The sequence below is a fragment of the Caloenas nicobarica genome, chromosome 13 (assembly GCF_036013445.1).
Source record: "Caloenas nicobarica isolate bCalNic1 chromosome 13, bCalNic1.hap1, whole genome shotgun sequence".
In the NCBI taxonomy this organism is placed as follows: Eukaryota; Metazoa; Chordata; class Aves; order Columbiformes; family Columbidae; genus Caloenas; species Caloenas nicobarica.
Window position 1 is genome coordinate 2,157,240 of NC_088257.1, and position 20,165 is coordinate 2,177,404.

At 59.3% G+C, this 20,165-nt stretch overlaps 2 protein-coding genes across 2 annotated transcripts in view; one reads left to right on the forward strand and one right to left on the reverse strand.

Moving 5' to 3' along the window:
- STK10 (serine/threonine kinase 10) overlaps window positions 1-20,165 on the forward strand; it is a 500,646-nt gene that overhangs the window by 178,467 nt on the left and 302,014 nt on the right. The gene's annotated exons all lie outside the window — the stretch shown is intronic.
- The window catches only part of ABLIM3 (actin binding LIM protein family member 3), a 53,609-nt gene that overhangs the window by 13,343 nt on the left and 20,101 nt on the right, over window positions 1-20,165 (reverse strand). The window contains exons 2-6 of the mRNA XM_065643848.1: window positions 8,731-8,871; window positions 6,101-6,284; window positions 5,576-5,688; window positions 3,078-3,204; window positions 2,899-2,992 (exon numbers count right to left, since the gene is read on the reverse strand). Coding sequence (XP_065499920.1) covers window positions 2,899-2,992; window positions 3,078-3,204; window positions 5,576-5,688; window positions 6,101-6,284; window positions 8,731-8,871 — 659 coding nt within the window. The remainder of the gene's footprint in view (window positions 1-2,898; window positions 2,993-3,077; window positions 3,205-5,575; window positions 5,689-6,100; window positions 6,285-8,730; window positions 8,872-20,165) is intronic.

Genomic DNA, 20,165 nt, shown 5'->3' on the forward strand with positions numbered 1-20,165 from the left:
AGCTTGGACTCCTCTTCCTCTCATTGCAGTGCTCTGCAGACTGAGGTGTGGACGTGGAGAGGGGCTGGCTGCTCCCACAGAGGTTTGCACCAGCCCAGCCCCAACTGCCATTTCGACACAGACCTTCTCCAAAAACCACCCAACATCTCGACACCACCATTCCTCCTCAAGGAACAACTCTCCAAACCATGCACAAACCTTGTTCCTTTTATACTGGTTAATATTACAGCTCATAAAAGGCTGGGAGAGACTGAGAGGGAAGAGACCTGCTCATTATCACTTGGGGTCCCCTAAAGACTCATTAATCATCCAAGCCTGGCTGCACAGCCCGGAGGCTGCTGGGATAGCATGAGAAGGCTCCTTAAGACCTAAAATTATTTAAAGGCGCCCTTTCTATTTCACGCTCTGCCAGAGAAGACAATTAAAGCCTGTGGTTTTACAGATCATTCAATACTGCGAGCAGGCACGTAGCTGGGGAGGGTGGGGAACGTTGGCTCAGCCCTGGCCGTGGGGTGGCAAGGGGTACCCGCAGGTTACATGATGCTTGCCTGGCACAGCCCTCCAGCACCCAAACCCCATGCTCCTCTCAGCTCCATGACGGTGCCTGCGAGGAGGTGACACCTCGGCTCTGCCCGCGGGGATCCCGGTGCTAAGGTATGTTAGTTCCAGCCCACCAAGTCCCATTGATCAAGGAGGGCTCCCATGCCCGGGCATGGGTGCAGCAGGTAAGGCGCTAACGCAAGCTGACTGCTGTCCACAGCATCTCGTGGGATTCAGCCAGCATCTTCCCACAGCCCGGCATGGGTGGGCAGAGCTGGCTGGCCCCTCCAGCCAGGAAGAGCCGATGCTGAGAGCAGATCTGGGGACAGAGGGCATGGGAGAGGCAGAGAGAACTAGAGATACTGCCTGGAGAAGAGCCAGGGGAGATGGAGGTGAGGGGGAGCAGGGAGGGCTGTCCCCTTGTCACCACCCCAGGGCCACCTCCAGCTTGCAAGCAGGCTGCCCCATGCCTGTCATCCCTTGCAGAGCTGCTCTCTGTCCGTCCCCTCAGACATGCAGCAGCATCCCCTGCTCATCCTGCCTCTGCTGTGGTTGCATCGAGAGAGGAAAACCCCGAGAGCAGTGCAACAAGTGGCTCAGAGGCAGCGGTGCCCGATGGTGCCAGCGCAGACTCTGGGGCAGGGTCCTAGGTCCCCTGGGGCTCCTTTCACCCCATGCCCCCCGCTCCCGAACATCCCACCCCATGTAACACCCAGCCTGCTTGCCCTGCTGGGGAGGCTGAGAATGCTCTGTCCTGGCACAGGGTTATCAGGGACTGGACTGCCCAGGGGAGCAGCAACAGGATTCAATATCAAAGGCGCCTCTGACTTTGCCCTGCTCCGTTCAGACATTCACTGATCGAGCGGCCCCACACCGGGCAGCTGGCCCGGGGCAGCCGCTGCAGTGCTGAGCTCACAGCAGCCAGCACTGGGACTGCTGCCGAAACCTGGAGTCAGCAGACAGCCTTCCCAGGCACAGGCAGCTACCTGAAGAGAGGGAAGATGCTGGAGGGCTCCTGGCACCCAGCTCCAGCTTCAGAAGTTCCCTGGCCAGGCTGGTGCTTTCAGGCCAGCCCAGACAGCAGGACTGGAGGGGGCGACAACTTCTTGGTAGGCTGAGAGTGAAACAGGCTGGAGATGTCCTGGAACGGCTCACAGCAGGCTGGAGACCTACACAGCCGCTGCCACTCCAGTCCACAGCAATTGTGGTCTGGCTTGTTGTGGAGCCATGGTACCTCTGATTTTGGGATACAGCTTCTTATCTCTGCTGCCTCGGGATGCAGAGATGTGGGTACCAATGCCACCCTGGGACCACTTCCCTCCAGTGCAGAAGGGAAGGTCTCAGGAGTGACTGGGAATGCTTTCAGCATTGCTGCCTCTCTGCACCACCACAGCCCAGCTCCACAGCCTAAAAATCACAACAGGCTTCATTCTGACCTATTTCTCTATGCTTCCTGAGCCTTTAGTTTATCCTCAGACTGGATCTTCTGAGTTTTTTTTTTTCCCCTACCAACATTGGCTTAGGAACAGAAAGCATGACAGGACACCTCACCTCCAGGAACAGAGACCACGTGCAGGATGTGACCACCTGGCTGATGGGAAGGACCAGCCCTGATGGGTCTCTCTGTCCCTCCCCAACACCAACCCCATTCCCCTCACCAGCTGTGCAGCTCTGCCATCACCCAAAACATGCTCCGCAGCCACCTGCACCCACGCCTTGCTGCGAGATCCCTGTGGGATCCCTCAGTGGCTCTGCCAGAGCAGCTCCTGCTGGCCAGCAATGCGATGAGCAAAGCCGCCTCTGGATTTGGCCCAGGGAAGGTGACCCCCTGCTCCGGTTGCTGCCCTGCAAAGGGGTGTAGCATGGGGAAGGCTGCCCATGGGCAGGGTGCTGCAGCCCCTCGGCTGGGCTCTGCAGCGGGCAGCCGTGCTGGATGTGTTTCCAAGGCAACAGGCGGGCTGCCTGCACAGGGATGCGCTTCAGAAAGCAGGCTGGGGTGAGCATGGTGGGGACACTCCAGAGCTGGCCATTGCAGCATCCGGTTAAGGTTAGTGTCCCCACATCTTGGGCTGGGGACATGTCCCAGCACACCCAGGCCCCTGCATGCTCTGGCTGCTCCTGGAGCTCCAGTACCCAAGCCAGCTCTCCAAAGGTCTGCATGGTGGTGCTCCTTGCCCCATCCCCACCCTCCAGAGGAGGTGGTCACACTGTGTCCACACACCTATGCAGGATGAGCCATGGCCGCAAAAGACCGAGGGTAGCACGACAAGGGTGCAGGATGATGAAACTCCCCCACCTCCCCAAGGCATGCACCTCTGGGCATGACACACACGGGGCGGCCACAGCCCCAGGACTCACCTCCAGGACCCTGCCGCTGATGTACCGGTCACAGGTCTCGCACTTGATGCCAAACTGGGCATGGTAGTCGGACTCACAGTATGGGATGCCATCCCTTTGGGAGAGGGAGAAGGGGCGTGAGCAGCGGGTGAGCCAGGCTGGGCACCCCCTCCCTGCAGCCCCAGAGTGGTGACACTCACTTGCTGATGTACTCGCCGGTGAGGATGATCCCGCATGTTTGGCACTTGAAGCAGCTGACGTGCCACTGCTTCTCCAGGGCCAGGAGGGACTGGCCTTGCTTGATCTCCTCCTTGCAGCCTGCGCAGTCTGGAGGGACAGAGGAGGTGGCGGGGGGGGAGTGTGGGACCACCAGAGCTCCCTCGCAGGAGGCTCGGCAGCATGGCAGGAACGCCCACACCTGCTGGCCCATGCCGAGGCACCCAGATATTTAACCTGGCACACCCCTCACACCCAGAGGAAAGCCCTGCCCCAGACGACCCCCTTTCCTAGGGGATGCTGCTACTATGAACACCCTGCTCCTGACACCACTCCAGGGGCAGACTCTCAAGGATCATTCCTTAGGGAATTATGCACCTCTGCTTGTTCCCAGCAAAGGAGCCAGGAGGAAACCCTCCTGCTGGAGCTGGGACCTCTGACGCACCACTGGCACACAGCCACTCTGGCCAAGCACCCACCACAGTGCCAGGTCTCCCTGCCCGGGCGGTGAGCTTGATCCAGGGCAAGTGTGTCGGCTGCGGGGGCCGCGCTGCCCCGGCAGGTCCTCGGGGACTCCCTCCGGGGCAGGAGCGGTGGGAAGCGTCGGCAGCGAGCGCGGCAGAGGAAGGGCTGTGCTCTCCGGCAGCCACGTCCGCCCCGCTGCTGTATTTACGAGACTCCCTTCCTTCCCCACATCCCCTGGCTCCATCAGGGCTGGGAGCAGGAAGCACATGGGCCTCGGAGCCTTGACCTTGGCTCTTCCTTGTCCTCTTCTCCCCCTGGGCAGCAGGTTTGTCCAGATGGGGTTTCTCCTTAACCCCTTCCCTGCTGCTTGCCTCTCCGCTTGCAGCACCAGGGAGTTGCAGCAGCACCGCACAGGCAGCCCGAGCAGGCAGCACAGGCAGGCAGGCTTTTCCGCTCAGCCCATTCCCAGGCAGGTCTCCATCAAGTCCCTGCCCCCTGGACAACACTAAAGGGGGAGGATTTTTGACCCCTAACAAAAAGCAAGCTGGCCAGCTCGACTGAGCCAGGATCCGTTCCCTCTCTCACACAGGTCCTTGCTGGTTTTTGAGTTGCTCGCAGGGCTGGGGCTGCAGGGAAAGGCTCATCATCCTTCTTCTAGGGATGTCCTCCCAGCAGACTGCACCAGTGCGGGCTCCAGCGCGCACAACTCCCCCGCCATCCCTTCTGGGTGGCACTGCCAGAGCCACCCGGGCCACAAGGGGCACACGGAGGCAGCAAGCTTCATCTGGCCACCGCCTGCGGCTGCCTACGAATAAAGCACAGTGCCCTCAGGTAAACCCAGGCTGCAGGCCAGGGTGGAGTGCTGGCGGCGAGGAAAGGAGAGGAAGGCAGGCGAGAGGCAGAGCGTGCAGCTGCCCTTCCCCTGCCCTGCTGGGGGAGACAGCGGGGTGCTGTTTGGGCAGCTTGGGGTGCCGATGGAGGAAGGTGGGGGAAGCCCTGTCCTCTGGCTGGGGCTCATTCAAACCCTGCCATGTCCCCTAGCTGCACTGAGGCCACGGTGAGAGCTGTGGGGAGGGAGCCTGGGGGGGCTCCCAGGGACCCATCAGCACCAATGCATAACTCGGTCCAAACAGCCACCACCAGTGCCACCATGCTGACCCCCAGCTCAGCCTGCTGACACGGCAGGGCTTGGGCACCGCGGCGTGGCACAGCTCCCGGCTCTCCCTGCCTTCTGCCACCTGCCCACGCACCGTGCTGAGACAGCTCCCCTGGGACTTGAGAGCAGCAAACACAGGGCATATGGCAGACAGTGAAGCATGGACGTTAATGCTGCAGCCTTCTCGTTCCAGACACGGGCTGAAACGAGCCCTGCACGCAGCAGCTCCGTGCTGCAGGGATGCTCTGCCAGCCCCCCAAGCGCAGCACCCATCAGATGCTCTGCACTGGCCCAGCAGCAGGACTGGCGGGGCAAAGCCCGAGGAGAGGAAAATGGCATGAAGAGAGGGTATCCCAAGGAGCAACCTGGCATCAAAACCAAGGCCAAATCCACTCAAAAGAACCTGTCCATTGCTCTTGCTGAGTTTTAGCTTACATTCATCAGCATAAGGGAATGAATGTAAAAAGCCTTTTCAGTGCTGGTAGAGGCAGTGAGTAACATCAGCATTGGGAAAGCCAGATGAGTCCTGGGGCTGGCACTCAGACACAGACCTTGGTTTAGCTGGGCACAACACCTGGGCGCTGCCTCAGAGCAAACGGAGCTTCAAAACCTCCCTGCTGCCCCAGACAGCACCCATTGGGGCGGTGGCACCTGCACAGGTCACAAACAGGCCAAGGGAGTTTCCGAAACCAGCAGTGACCTGCAATCCCAGGTGGGGCCACAGGACTACCCTGTTCCTCCTCCAAAGCCTCTGTGAACGCCCATGGCGCCATGCAGCGCTGCACTCCTTCCCCAAAGCCCGTCCCATCGCCCCATCCCTCTCCTTGCGGCTATCATGTAACATGAGAGCAGTCAACTTACGGCTCGGCCCGTGGATCTTGATGGGTTTGGTGCTGATGAGAGAGTGGGAGCAGTTTTGGCAGACACAGTCCTTCCCGCTGAACGTGACCTTGTCTCCGATGGGGAATGGCTTCCTGTGGCCAAGGAGAGGTGGGGAGGTGTGAACCGCTTGCTCCAACTCCATGCAGTGCCTGGGGCTGCCCGTGAGCTCCATCCCCGGGGGCCAGCGGGACCCACGGTGCTGGGGAGGAGAAGGGCTCCGGGCAAGGGCTAAAAGGGGAGGCAGAGAGTGTGCATGTGTGCTGGGGCAGGAGGACCGAGCCAGACATTAAGGCAGGTCTCCAGGCTGCAAAGGGAAGGGTCGGAGCAAATTCATTGCCTCCCAAGGGTTTCCACTAAGAAAACACAGAGGAGGTGCCTGCTGCGGTGCTGAGCGGGGAACGAGGGGCTGCAGGCTGACGAACAGCCCACTCCCTGGTGCACGGCCAAGGGCTGCACAGTCAGTCTGCAGGGGGGCATGCACCCTTGGACATGGCTTCAGCTCACCTGCAGGTGCTGCACACGAAGCACTTGGGGTGGTAGGTCCTCCCCAGGGCGGAGATGACCTCTCCAGTGATGAAGTCGCCACAACTGTCACAGCGGGTCCCGTAGAGCTGCTGGTAGTCGTGGGTGCAGATGTACTCCTGGTTCTTGAAAAAGAAGCCCGACTGGGCCAGGTCGCAGCCGCACACTGCAGGGGGGGACACGCACCCGTCAAGGGGGCAGCGGGCAGGTCCAGCCCCATGGCTCAGCCGGGATCTCTGAGCCTCTTCATCGGTCCCAGGGCACCCCTGGAGACAGCTTTCTGCAGGTATCTCTGAGGGTTTCCCTTCCCACCAGATGGGCTGGGGCCTTCCCCCAGCACCACAAGATGTCAGTGTTGGGCTGTGGCGGGGTGCAGGATGGTGCTGCCCAGCCAGGCTGGGCGTTCCCACAGCAAACCCCAGCACGGCAAAGGGAACCCCTGCAGACCCCACTCACCATGCACAAACATCCCAGAGGGCCCAAGACATCCCCTCCTGGACCCACGGCACCTGGTTGGGGTTCAGCCCCTCTATTTGACACTCTCACGGTGCCAGGAAGCCAAGAACAGGACTGGCAAAGAGTCAGGCGTGCCCTAGGGACAGGGTGGGGAGAGGTCTCCATGCCCTGGGACGTGGCCTTCTCCATGATGAGCCATCTCCACTCCCTGGCCTGGACACGAAGCTGTGCCCTAATGGGAACAGGTCCTGGTACATACTGATGTTGGTGCTCTCACTGCTTGTTTTTCCATAGGTGTCCAGCCAACCGCACTTCCTGCCCTGCTGTGGGAACCGTGGGTGGTGCACAGCCCATCAGAGTAATCCAAGGAGACGCCGCAAGCCCTGGCCCTTAGTTTCATTTCCCTCCTACGTCTTTTCCATCCACAGAGAGACCTCGAGAGCATCAGATCTTGGAATGCACCTCAGGAGTGGCAGAGGGACCAGGTCCTGGGGCCTTTGCACAACACCCATCACCTGTCCTGCCAGGTGACGGGGTGGAGCGGGCAACTACAGAGCAACTGAGGACCTGCTGGCACAGCCCACCTTGGTTCCTGCTTTACCCTTCACCCCACCAAGTACCTCTGTCCTGTCCTTGCACACCTCACCTGCACCCTCCCAGGGCACAGCCGGGCTCCTGTCCCACCGAGCATCCCCCGGCAAAGCTGCTGGAGCTGTGGGCAGACAGCCAGAGGGTACAGGGCCAGCACCCACTGCTCCAAACCAGCCTGCCAGTGCTTCCTTGTCAGTGACAAGGGACAAGCCATCGGCTCTGGGACAGCATCGGGAAGCAGAAGCAAGAGAAAAAAACCAAGGCAGGTCTGGACCCTGTTTGCTGTGGGACCTGGGGCACATCCCCAGGGGCTGTGCCAGCCATGCGAGGCTCCAGGGGACACATCAGGGACAAGCTGCAGGGCTGGCATGGGAGCAGCCAGCCTGAGGTGGCAGGGGGTAAGAGCTGTGCTGGAAGGTGAGACAGGAGGATTTCCTCTCATTACTTATTCCATTTCACTTGGAAATCAGGCAGCCGGCACTGCTGAGCTCTCCCTGTTGGTTCCTGGCCCCTTTGAAGCTGGCGGCTGTCTGAGCTCTTTGTCTGGACGAGCAACTCCTGCTCCATCCCGCATGTCCCAGCTGGGAAGGGCAGGGGGCTCACCACAGTGCTCCACACGCGTGGGTCAGCCCTGAGGGCAAACTGGGGCCCACAGCCCCCTCCCAGAGACCAAGGGCTGCCCATGCCATGGGGGACAGGGCTGCAGCAGGGCTGGTGACAGCCCAGGAGGAGAGTCCACTCCAGCCAAACCCTTTTTTCCCAGGGAACAAGCAGCAAAGCACAGCCAAGGGGATGGGGATTCATGCCCTGCTTAGCACAAGGTGCTGGAAGCTTGGAAAACCCAAGACCTTTAAAAATTCTTGGTAATGGGATGCTTTACAGCCTACAGAAGCAGCCACCAGCCAGGTTGAGAGCGGTTGCTTTAATAAACATGCTAAGGAGCCCTTCAGCCTCAGCTGTGGGCCGTTAGCTTTTCCAGCTCCGCAGCTTTCCTCCTGTGCTCAGGGAGGATTTGAGCAACCTCTCTCTATTTCTGCCAGCCCCTGGGGGGCTGCGGAGCCCCAGTGACATCCTGCAGCCCCTCGGTCACATCCCATGTGCGGGCAGCAGTGATCTGTTGCCCACCCCCAGGAGCCGCTCGGGGTGTCTCCTCCGCCTCGCTGCCTCTCCGCCAGGCTGGCAACACCTCCTTCTCCTCTCCATGTGCGGGCTGGCAGGTGGCTGAAGGACACGGTGGTCCCTCCAGGTCACAGATGGGTTGTGGGTATGTTTGGGGCCGATGCAGCATGGGCTGTTGGTGTTCAGGCAGTCTGAGGGCAGCGACCGTGCCCGGGTCCCAGCACCCCTCCCCGGCATCTCGCAGGGGCACTGCCCGCACCGTGCCAGCCCTGTGCCATCACCTCCCCACCCGCACCGCATCCACCCCTGCGTGAAGCTGCCACCCCCGAGCCTGCGACCGCACCTCTGTGGCCCAGGCAAATCTGTCCCCAGCCTTTTGCTTTCCAGACTGCACGTAGGGTCGTTGGGCAACCCGGCCAAAAGCTGTTCGGGCAGCACCGTCCTACCTTGGCAGGTGAAGCAGCGGATGTGGAAGTGGTTGCTCTGGACACGCACCACCTCGCCCTTGCAGGTGTCCCCGCAGCGGTAGCACTGGATGACGGTGGAGCTGCTCCCAGGGGTGTAGGGGTTTTGCTGATAGGGAACTGCTGACAGAAAGGAGGGAGAGAAGAGCGAGAGAGGGGAAGGGTCTGTTAGCATTCAGGACACCAGCCCGCTGCCATGGCACCGACTTCAGCTGGGCAGCTGCAGGAGAGCCCTCCAGTGACCATGACACAGCAGCCAGACATCAGGCCATCGCTAAAGGCAAAGGACAGCCGAGACCATGGCACCAGTGACTCTGAGCTGGGTGCACATCCCTGTCTGGATTTGGGATTTCCCTATGCCCACAAAAGAGCTGCTACCCACATTTGGTTCACAGGTTTGCTGTCCTAAGTGCTGTGCAGGTGCCCAGGCACTGCTCCCTGTCCCCGCATGGACAACCAGGTCACCATCATCCCGAAGCCACGCAGAGCTCCCCAGATGCTCTCCTGTCCCTAAGCAGTTGCAGAAGGACAATTCAGGGACCAGCTACCCACCATCGCTGCTCCACTCAGCCCTCGGGCAGTCCTGACTTGCTGCTGACCTGCTCAGAAACACACCAGCCAGCACTGATTTGGCAGCGGCACAGGAAGGAACTGTTGTTTTTTTGGAGCTTCCACTTGTTTGGTTAGGAACTGGATGAAGAAGCCATTTTTCAAGGAGCTTTCAAACATCACAGCAATTGAGCGCTTGGCCCTGGTGGGACTCTCGCCTCCTCGGCCAGGAGCAGCATCCCAGCCCCGCTGCTCCTTCCGGAGCGGCACCGCAGCGCGGTGGGCTCTGTGCCGAGCTGGGGGCTGCAGGGGAGGGCAATACGGGTCCCCCGGAGCCAGGGGCAAGAGCCGACCTTCTCCTGCTTGCAGACAGTCCTGGGACTCACCTCCGCTCCTCATCCCCCTCCAGCAGCCCTGCTGACCACCACGAAGGGCTTCTGCTCTGCAGCCTTGCCCCACGCTCCAGGAAAGGGACCGTACGGAGCAGGGGGTCTGTCCGCCGTCTCAGCGCAATCCCCAAACGCACACAGAAAACGTTTTAAAGAGCAGCTCCTGCTTCTCCTGCCCCACCTGCAAGCACGTGGGCTGCTCGCCAGAGCTCCGCGCTGGCTGACACCGTGCTGACCGCTGCAGGCAGGGGCCAAGCGGCAAAGGGCTTGTTTGCCGCAAGATTTCGGAGAGGGAGTTGCAATTTGGGCAACCCGAGCGGTGAAGGGCAGAATTTCAATGGACCAGAGACTTTCTGACCCAGCGCTGAACTGAATTCCCAGGAACAAGAGAAGCAGCTGATTGAAACCTGGTATGTGAACTCCCTCCAAAGCAGGGAGGAACGGGCACAGGACAGAGGAGATCACTCATCAGAGAGGCTTCTCCTTCACCGTGGTGCAGATCATGTGAGCGGGAACAGAAACAGCCCATTATTAGCTTCAAAAGCAAACAAAGAGAAGTCAAAATGACACTGAGACTGTCTCACAGTTAAAAGCCCATCCCGTACGCCAAGTGCCCAGAGACACACTCTGCGGACGTGCAGCGCTGGGAAAACGGGCTGATCCTCCCTGACCACTGCTCTGTCCCCCGCGGCTGGGGAGCTGCTGGGGAGCGGCCGCCTGGCTAAGCCCAACCTGGGGCCTGCAAGGGAAGCCGAGGTGCTTTCCTGTGAGTGTCCCCCCACAAGACCCCTGCAAAGCTCAGGCTCCAGCCTTGGCGTGAACTTCCAAGAGCTGGTGGGACTTCCCAACTGGTCATGTTCTTGCAGGCCAAGAGCTCTGGGAGGCCAGCAGAGGAGCTACAAAACTGGAGTCAGACCTGGAGCTCAGACCAGAAGAGACACTAACTAGTCTAGATCTAAACCACTTCGAGGTCCCAAATATGATGGACACCTGTGAAGGGAGCAGGGTGCCCTCACCCATGCTTCTGCAGGCACGTTTTGCAGGGGGGCACAAGCCCTGGGACGAGGGGTCCGGGACCTTCTGCGGCAGCTGCTGCTGCTGGTGGGTGCCCATGAACCCTGCAGCAGCCTGGGGGACCCAGGCCTGACCCCAACAGGATCTGGAACAAATGAGGGATCTCTTCTGTAGGGGTCTCCAGCAGAGCAAGAGTTACAGCACTGAAATTCCTCCCACGCACCCCACGCCTGCACCCTTGCTGAGAACAAAGCAGAAGCCAAGCCCTGGGACACAGCCACGGCAATCCACAAAGCTCGGAGAGAAAAGCAGGAGGGAGGCAGGGCGAAAAGCTGGGAATTAATCAACACTTAAACAAACATTAATAACAGAAAAAAAAGGAAAAAAAAAATCAATGTCAGAAAATGCAGGCATCACTTGTTCCGGGCTTCTGGTCTCTAGGGGAAACTTCTTGGTGTCCATAGCAACACACTGCCAAGCCCCTGCACTGGCGGGTCTGATGGGTGGGGAGGCAGAGGAAAAGGGAGTCGAGGATGGAAGATGCTCATAGCAACGTTACACCACCGGCAGAGATGAAACCGATATGGTTGCTCCTATTCGTACCATGGAGATGGGTCAGGACACAGCTTAGGGCACCATCGCCCTCCCGCCCGCCAGCTTTGTCCAGCACTAAGCCAAAAGCTCCCTGATTTGTGATTAACCTCTGGCCCATGCTGGAATTTTGCTCTGGGAACATTAATGCATTGTTTTGCTGGGGCTCTGCTTGTTTTTGAGCAGGCAGCTGCCCGCCTCGTGGCCTCGCGCAGGAAGTATTACACATCACAACACCCCTGAGCAGAGGGACAGCTGAGCAGAGCAAAGCTCATTACACCAAAATAATCCAGTAATAATATAAGTAGCATTAGTGGCCTCGCAGGCTGAGATGCAGCAGTCGGGGCGAGGGGGCAGGAGCTGCCCAAGGAATGCCTTAATCTCACCCCAGTTTGCTTCTGCTATTGCTGATAGAGTGGGAAATTAAGCTGGCTTTGTTCAGAAATTAATGCATTTGTGCTCCACAATGCAGCACACAAGGCTGCCCAGGGCCAGGCTCCTGCAGGGCTGTCCCCATGTCCCAGCTGGTGTTTGATGTGCAGAGCCCGAGGAGCCGCTGCGGACGCAGCCAGGAGCTGCTGCGGGGCTGCACGGGCACCCAGCAGATCTCCCGCTGATCCGGATTAAGGTGGCACCTCCGGCCAGGGATCGGTGCCCTGCACAGTCTCAGGGACAGACAGCAGCCGCCATACGCAAGCAAGCGAGTTTGTGACCCGAGTTGGGGGAGAGACGGTGCCCGCAAAAACTACACCCAAGGGTGCACAGAGGATCTTTGTCCCCCAGGAAGGCAGAGGGACCTTGCCCAGGAGATCCTCCAAGCCATGCTGCAGTGAGCAATCTGCAGGTTCCTGCTGCGCGTCCCTGGGCAATCCCCCTCCTTCATTCCCAGAACACCCACCTTCCGCTTCGGGAGGGTCAACAACCTTGTTTGCCTTCCTGTCCTCTTCCTGCACAGCATCCCAGCCCTTCGCCAAGGAGCAGCAGGGTGGGGGAATGCTGAACCCTCACAGTGCCTCTGAAACACTCTGAGCCCTTTGGGAAGGTGCAGGATGCTAGGAAATGATCCCCATCTACCTTAGATGCATGGCAGCTCAACACCAATGCAAATAGCAGGGCACCTCCCCAAACAGTGGCACAGGGCTAAAAGGCTGACAGAAAACAAGCCCCACCAGCTGTTCGAGCCCCCCACCTCCTACCCAGGCATCCCCACATACCGCAGCCCCATCCCACACCAGCAGCAAACCAGAGTCAAGTTTCCAGTAATACAAGCTACAGGGAGCAGGACACCTGGGCCATTTATAAAGATAGATCCATCTATCCATCCATCCATCCATCATCCCTTACTGGGATCAGACCAGGTCCTGCTGGTTTCCTGTCTCCCTCTCCCAGTCCATCAGCCCTCCAGGAGGGCCAATTAGGTGGAAACTTCTGCAGGTGGGGTTTGCATCATTAGCAACAGGTAATTGGAAGCTCCCACCCAGCTCTGAGAGCCTGCCCTGACGCTGTGTTTGTTATCAGCATGTTGACGAGACAGCATCTCCACAGGGGTATGGGGAGGCCTGATCTAATTAATTACCAGTAATTAATATTTGCACAATGCTTGGAGAGCCACAGGTGAAGGAGACTGTGGAAAAGCAAAGCATTCATCCTTTAATTAATAACGAGAGGCGGTGCCACTGTGGGAAGCTGCGGTGGGTGAGTGTTGGGGGTGCTGCTGGGGCTGAGCGCTGGCGTGTGGAGCAAGGTGCAAGCAAGTGGGTGCTGACTGTGTGTAGTGGAGACATCCCTGCTGGGTGCTGTGGATGTCAGGATGGGGTCCAGCTCCAGGGGGTGTGGGACGTGTGTCTGGGTGAGACCTGAGCTGGGGTGGGTGCTGGGAGGCGAGGGGGAGCGGGAGCAGCAGCAGCAGTGTGTCCGGGCAGAGGATGCTGTCAGGAGCCCTCACACCTCCACAGGCTGAGCAAACCTCCACCCTTCCAGCAGCTGCTGCCTCCCACCCCTCCCCACTGCCTCGGATTCCCTGCAGCCATCATCCTCTGCACGCTCCCTGCACTAACGCCGGCTGTAAATCATCCTCTTGCAAAACCCCGCTGGGGTGGTGGGACCAGCATAGCACGGGGTGTGTGGGATGTGGCTCCCCCGGGGAGGGTGAGCCCCCATGCCCATGGGAAGGGCTGATGCTGTGGCACTGGGAGAGGGTGAGGAGGGGGCCGGGAGTGTGGCAGGGGCTGGGGTGGCTCAGGAAGAGGAAGCCCAACCCTGCCAGTGTGCCAGCCCCGGAGGCGTCGAGGTGATGGGCGGCAATGACTGGCCAGAAAGGAATTTTGCTGGAAGCACTGGAAGCTGAGGGAGAGGCTGGGGTGAAGCACCGGTGATGGGACACAGTGTGCTGGGCTGGGGGTGGGGAGCAAAGAGGTGCAAAAGAAACCTCCTGCTGGGATATGGGGAGAAAGAGGTGGTGCTCCGGGAGCCTGCACCCCAAATCCTCTTGCTGCAGCAGGAATGCAGGGTGACCTGGCCGGCTCCAAGCCCCACGGGAGCTGAGGGGGAGGATTTCCCCTGCAGGCAGGACCTGTGCTGTGTCCCAAGGGCAGCTGGAGAGGAAGGGTGGGAGCTCCAGCAGCTGCGGGTTATGGGTTTCTCATCAGCAGCGAGGCTGAGGGCTCCTGCCTGCTGTCCTGCGGCAGCCAAAGAGCTTGGCCACTGCCACAAAAACACCTTGGGGAGGAAGGGAAGGATGGGCCTGGAGCCACATGATGCTGGTCCCATGGGCGACTGTGGGGCTGCCCCCCACCCCGACATGCAGGAACGAGCCTGCTCTGGTGCCAGGGCTGCTTCGCCCCACCCCGGCTCCCTGCTGAGAAGGCGATGGTGGAGAAAGTCACTGGGTGCTCTCAGCAGTAGGTAGCTGCGTAAGGGGCATCATGTGGGCATGTGCACCCTGCCATGCTGGCAGCTCAGTTGAAAGATCAGCCGAATTACCCCTGAAATAAAGGAAGGTGCCAGCAGTCAGGATGCTCAGGTCCAGTGGCAAATCTCACACCTGCTGTGACATGTGTGGCCATCTCGGCGCTCAGGCAGCTGGCCACTGCTTTCCGTTGAGCTTCCACAGACAGAAGTAATTTTGATCAAGGAGAAAACCACATATTTACATTCAGTCAAGATATTTTCTCTTCTGATCTTTTCCTCAAGTAAAATCCAGAAGTGTCATGTGATTCCTTAATTAATATTTACATTTTGAAGCCGGGGCAGCCTGGGTGCTCCCAATAACGGCACAGGCTGAGAGCAGGTACCATGGATCTGCGGTGGGATGGTCAGAGCAGCTGCTTCTCTCTGTGTTTGCGTTGCATGCCTTGCTGTCCTTATGTGTGCAGTGGGCTGGGAGCAGTGGGGACCACGCACCTTACAGGGACCAGGCACCCAGGTATTTCCAAGCCATCAGAAAACAGTCCTGTTAGTCAGCACAGAGCATCGTGCAGGCAGGATTATGAACCCCCAGCAAGTCCACGCCAGCTTCTCCTCTCCTCTCCCAGCTCGCAGGCAGAGCCATCTGCAGCTTATGGCTAAAAACCCTCCACTGTGTCACAACTCCTAATCTAGCCATAGGCTCCCCTAATTAGATCATGACCAATTATTGCCCCCACCTGCCTCACGCTGCCTCTTGCCCCCCACCGCTGTCATTCCCACACCACGTCACCCTCCTCGGCGTGACACAGGACACAAACAAGGCGTGGGTGCTGCGAGGGTGGCAGCCAGCAGAGCTGGAGTGGCAGATGCCAGCGCAGGCGAGGACATGTGGCTGTGGGCAGGGGGACTGGGCTGGGGATGTTGGGCCAGCACCGGCATTGCGTGGGGGACAGAGTCCCCTTTAACTGGGTATGGTGGGGAGGACTTGTGTGAGCATTGCTGGATGTCACAGAGGATAACAGCAGCTAAACTCTGTGCAGGTCCCTGGTTTGCAGAGGTTGGTCACGGATGCCGGGCAGAGGCGCCAGCCCCACGCTCCCACCCCGCAGCACCCTCGCTGCTCCCCCTGCGCCACATGCACGCTCTGGCCCCGCTCCAGCCCCCCAACCTGGGGGTCACTGTGGATCTGAAGCTCAGGATGCTCAGAGGGTCGCACCCTCCCTTGTCAGGATGGCGGGGGGAAGGAAGGGGGCTGGGGGGGTTAGCACAGCCCAGAGAGCTGGCAGCACCACGCGCTGCCCGCACGGAGCGGGCAGAACCAGCCTCTCCTCTTGCTCTGCTCCCCAAGCTCCCAGCACCGTGCTGGGAAGCAAAGCAGCCAGTGCTGGGGGGGTTCCCCAGAGCTCATGTCAAGCTGGAACTGCGAGGAGGCAGCAAACTGTCACTGTCACACAGGCGGGAGTGGTGGCAGCTGCTGTGGCTGGCCAGTGATGGGGGAAGGTGCCCAAATGGTGCCAAAGCCTTTTGCTAGCAGCAAGAGCATGGCAGGACCATGTGCTGGGGGGACCTGGTCTGCGAGGGGGACACACTGCTACGGCTTTGAAAAGAGAGAGGAGGGAGGTAAAAAACACAGAGGAGACAAAGGAGAAGGGTAAAGAGAAAGAGGGAAGGAGAGAAGGAGAAAAAAAAAAAGAGAACAGAAGGAAAAAGAAAAAAAAAAAGATGGAGCAGCGAATAGCGAGGACGCTGCCTGCACAGCACAGTTTGTTTCTGGCTGCATTCATGGAAATTATTCTCCAAACGTGAGTGCTGAGGAAGCCAGCGATTGTCTCCCCGCACTGACCTGGCTGCCGGCAGCTGCCTGTGCTGCCTGCAGGATGTTTACTGCCCCAGCGCAGGCAGCCCAGGCAGGGCCGTAACACGCTGGGGAAACCCAGAGACCCCACTGCCAGCAGGTTTTACCTTGTCCCCTGCAGAAACCTCCTGGGGAACCCCCTGACACGACCCAGCCCCACTGGGGCTGCGCTGGGTGAGGGGCCCTGAGGTGTCCCTGGTTTGCTGAAAGCACCAACCGCTGCAATCGTGATTTTTCCTGATTCTCAAGAAAAAGAGGAAAAAGTTGCTCTTCCAGTTCTTGCAGCTGCAGGGAAATTTGAAGACCTTGGTGCAGAGCAGCATGACAACAAGAAAGCCTTGTGTAGTGCTCACACGCTTCCCCAGCCTGACAGCTATTCCCTGGGCTGCCCGGCGCCAGGGACCATGCTGTCCCAGCAACTCCCAGCCACCCAGCCTGGCAGCGCCAGGGAGCACCGCAGGGAGCAAGCCTGTCCATGGCATCTTTGCCCGCAGAGCTGCAGCGACCGTTAACACCCAGAGCACCAGGGAGGTGAGAGCCACCACCCAGGAAAGGTCCTTGTGCCACTCACCAGGCGAAGGAGGAGGATGAGCACCCTGCTGCAAGCTGAACAGCATCCCCAGTCCCACGCTGCTCTATGCCGTGGGGGGGGTGCCCGGAGCTGGGTTGCACCCCCTGCTACCGATGCTCTCACCCAGATAGCAGCCCCCGCTCAGAGGCAACAGGCATTTTAACAGTGTTTGCTTCCCAGTGCAGAACCACCCTTTAAAATTTAATCCTCACTCACCAGCCCCTGCTACTAAATAAATGAAGAAGTGGAGGGCTTGGGGGGCACGAGCTTCCACTGCCTGACAAGCCCTGCAGCATGAGGCTGGTTTCTCTCAAGAGCACCATCAACACCTTCCCTTTCCTGCAAGGGCTCTGCTGGGATGGCTGCATGGGGGCAAGGGGCTGTGCATCCCTGTGCATAGGAGATCAGGGGGTACAGAGCTTGAGAGCAAGGCAGGAGGTCTTGAGAGTGTAACAGTGAAGGATAACGTGTGTTAGAAGGCATTTAATGTGTGCAGTTGAACACACGTGCTTGCAGCCACATTAGTGCATGGCTGGTGTGCTATGTATGTGCCCTGCACACTGGCTGTTTTTCTCCCATCTCCAACAAGCGCTGCTGGGGTATTTTTTTGTTCCCAGATAATACTTGTACAGCTTGTCATGGCAACAAGATCTCCTTGAACTGCAATTGCAGCCGGGACGCCTGGTGCTAGCATGTTTGCCTGTCTGCAGACATGGCAGCCTCTTCCAGCAGAGCCCTGGGCTCCACAGACCCCCAAACGGCGTGCAAGCGGGACCCCCAAGGCAGGGCAGCAGCCTGCCTCCCTGTGCTGGGCCCAAGCTGCCTTTAAAACTGCATTTGGAGGGATTTTTGCAACGACTAACAGAGAGCACCAGGCAGTTCCTCCCATTTCACCCCCTTCAAGAAGAGTCTGCAGGATTCTCAGCCCCCCCGTGCTGGGCCAGCTGCTCCCCACCTCACACACGCATCACCCAGCCCCGCAGCAGTGATTTGCAGGAGGAACTGAGGAGCTGGGCGATGCGGGAGAAGGAAAGTTGTGCATCCAGCAGCCCCCTCCCCACAGGCAGGGCAGGGCCTGGGGCTGCCCCCCTCTCATTCCCCGACCCGGGGCACAGCGCTCAGGGCTGCAGGCAAAACCCTCCCAGCTGCTGCCTGTCTCCTCCCAGCACCGTGCTCGCTCCAGGAGCTGCTCTCCATAAGCAACATTGCTCTTCTCATCCCAACACGCGGTATCGCGCCCGGAGTGACCGTCCCATCGGGGCCCCCGGCTGCATCCCAGAATTGACACCAAACGCTGCAAATAGCCACACAGCTCAGAGATGAGGAGCTCAGCCCCTCCGGCAGCTCGCAGAAAAGATATCCCCCAGCATCTGGTGTACCGTGTCTGCATGCAGGCGGAGCGCGCCGCAGCTGCCTGTATATCTCACACGGCGTGCCCCGTCTCCCAGGCAGGCGTGGTATTTCCACCGAGCGTGGGGCTGGAGACGTAGTACCCAATGGGGAATCGCAGGCTCCAGGAACGGCAATAAATCTCCAAAAGGCACAGCTCAAATTTCACGGTAACTATTTAATTCCCCTGCCTATTATCCCTGAGAATATTTTAGCAGCTCTTGGCGACTTGGGGAGAGGAAGAGAAAGGATAGATTGCATTTTAATTAATAATGGCTGAAATGCACGGCTGCTCAGGGCAGGAGCTGTGGTGAGCCCAGAAGATGGTGTTATGCTGAACAGAAGAGGATGACCCAGCAGAGCCTGGGTGCCAGGGGCCTGGTGCTGAGTCCTGCCCCGGGGCAGCTGGGAACAGCCCCCTCGGTCCCCTTCTCCTGCAGAAGCAAGGATGCCCTGCACCTCTACAAGCCAGGCAGCTACTTTCCTTCTTCCTCTCAACACCTTTGCAAGGGCATTAGCTACTCACAGCCCCGCAGCTCACACCCCGCTCTGCCACAAGGTCAGACTCATGAAGGAGTCCCAAAACAGCTCCGTGAAGGGGAAGCCACCCCCATGGCAAAGCTGGGGAGCAGCAGCTGTCTGCACAGCAGCCCCAGCTGCAGCGCCTGGAGGTGGCCGAGGCTCTTGGTTGACAGAGCCTGGGTTCAGCAGAGCACCAGCAAAGACCACAGCAGTCTCAAGCCTGCCTTTGGGGTGAGCAGGACTGCTCCTTGCTGGTGCAGCTCCCCAGCAGCTGGTTATCCAACTGCTATCCAGATCCACTGCAGTGCTACGAAGCCTCCACCTGCAACTTGGGACTAGCAGTGCTGGGAAGCAAGATCCTTCCCCCAGCTCATGGGATACGTCTCCATTCCCTGATGGCTAAGAGGTGACGTGCAGGCCTCCAGGGCTTGAGGGCATCACTGCAGCACAGCTGGACCAGATCCCAGTTCCACTGGGTTCCTCACAGCCACACTGACATCCCTGCATAAGCCACTTCCACCCCAAGCTTGGATGGCTGGTGGCTTTAGTTCCATAAGCCACTCCCCATGGGATGCGCAGGGCTGCGAACAGCTTAATCCCGAAGCAGCCTGCAGTTCCCATGGCCAGGAGCCCAAGTGCCACCTGTGATTTGGGAGCCAGCCAAGCTGTGCAGGAACAGCCACCGAGCCGGAGTGGAGCTGCCAGCTGGGCAGGGCACCGCGCAGCACGGAACGAGCTGGTGCAGGGCTGGGAGCTGCGCGGAGCTGCCTGGGAGAACACACAACTATCGATTGACTTTGCTTTCAAGAAAAATGGAGCAGCAAAGCCAGGAGGGAGAAGGGGTGAAAGGCGTGCGTGTGCGAGCTGAAGGAGAGATGGAGGATGCAGACAGCAAACAAGCGTCCCCAGTGGCAGAATCTAGAGCACATGCACTGCCCAGAGCTCTTCTCTCTCCCAACCACCTCAGGGGACACACGCGCTCGGTTGCTCCAAGCAGACGCCTGCACGCACGCACATCAGCTCTTTGCTCGGGAGGTCGCGAAGATGCTGGGTCAGGACCCAGAAATCCTGAACAGGTCCCTCTTGAGGGGTTGTCTCTCAATTCAGAGGGTCCACCAGAGTTTAGGTGGTCTGATGAAGCGATAATCAGCAGGAGCAAAGCCCAGGGCGACAAAGAGAGCTGCTGTGCATCCCAGCCCCGCGCCAGCACTCATCCGGAGAGGCCAGACCTGGCTCCTACAGTGCTGCACAAAACCCACCCTTTTACACATAAAACCAATGACAATGTGGCCAAGGACACGGTGAGAGGTGACAAAACACAGTCCTGCCCTCTCGCCCCCATACGCATCTCTCCGCAGCATCCCAGCCCCATTCTGCAGCCGGGTGCATCCCCCGCCTGCCCTGTACAGCTTGGGCACCGCACCAGGGCCGCTCCTGCTGCCGGCATTTGCCACCGCTCCCACCGGCCACCACCTCCCCAGCAGATGTGCAGCATTCTCTGAGATCAGCATTTTGGGCTGCGGAAAGGTTTATTTGAGGCAGGCAAGGAGGGATCCCCGCTGCGAGGCTGAAGATGGGATTTCATCCTTACATCTGGTTCAGCTTAAAAAAAAAAAAAAAAATCTTGCCC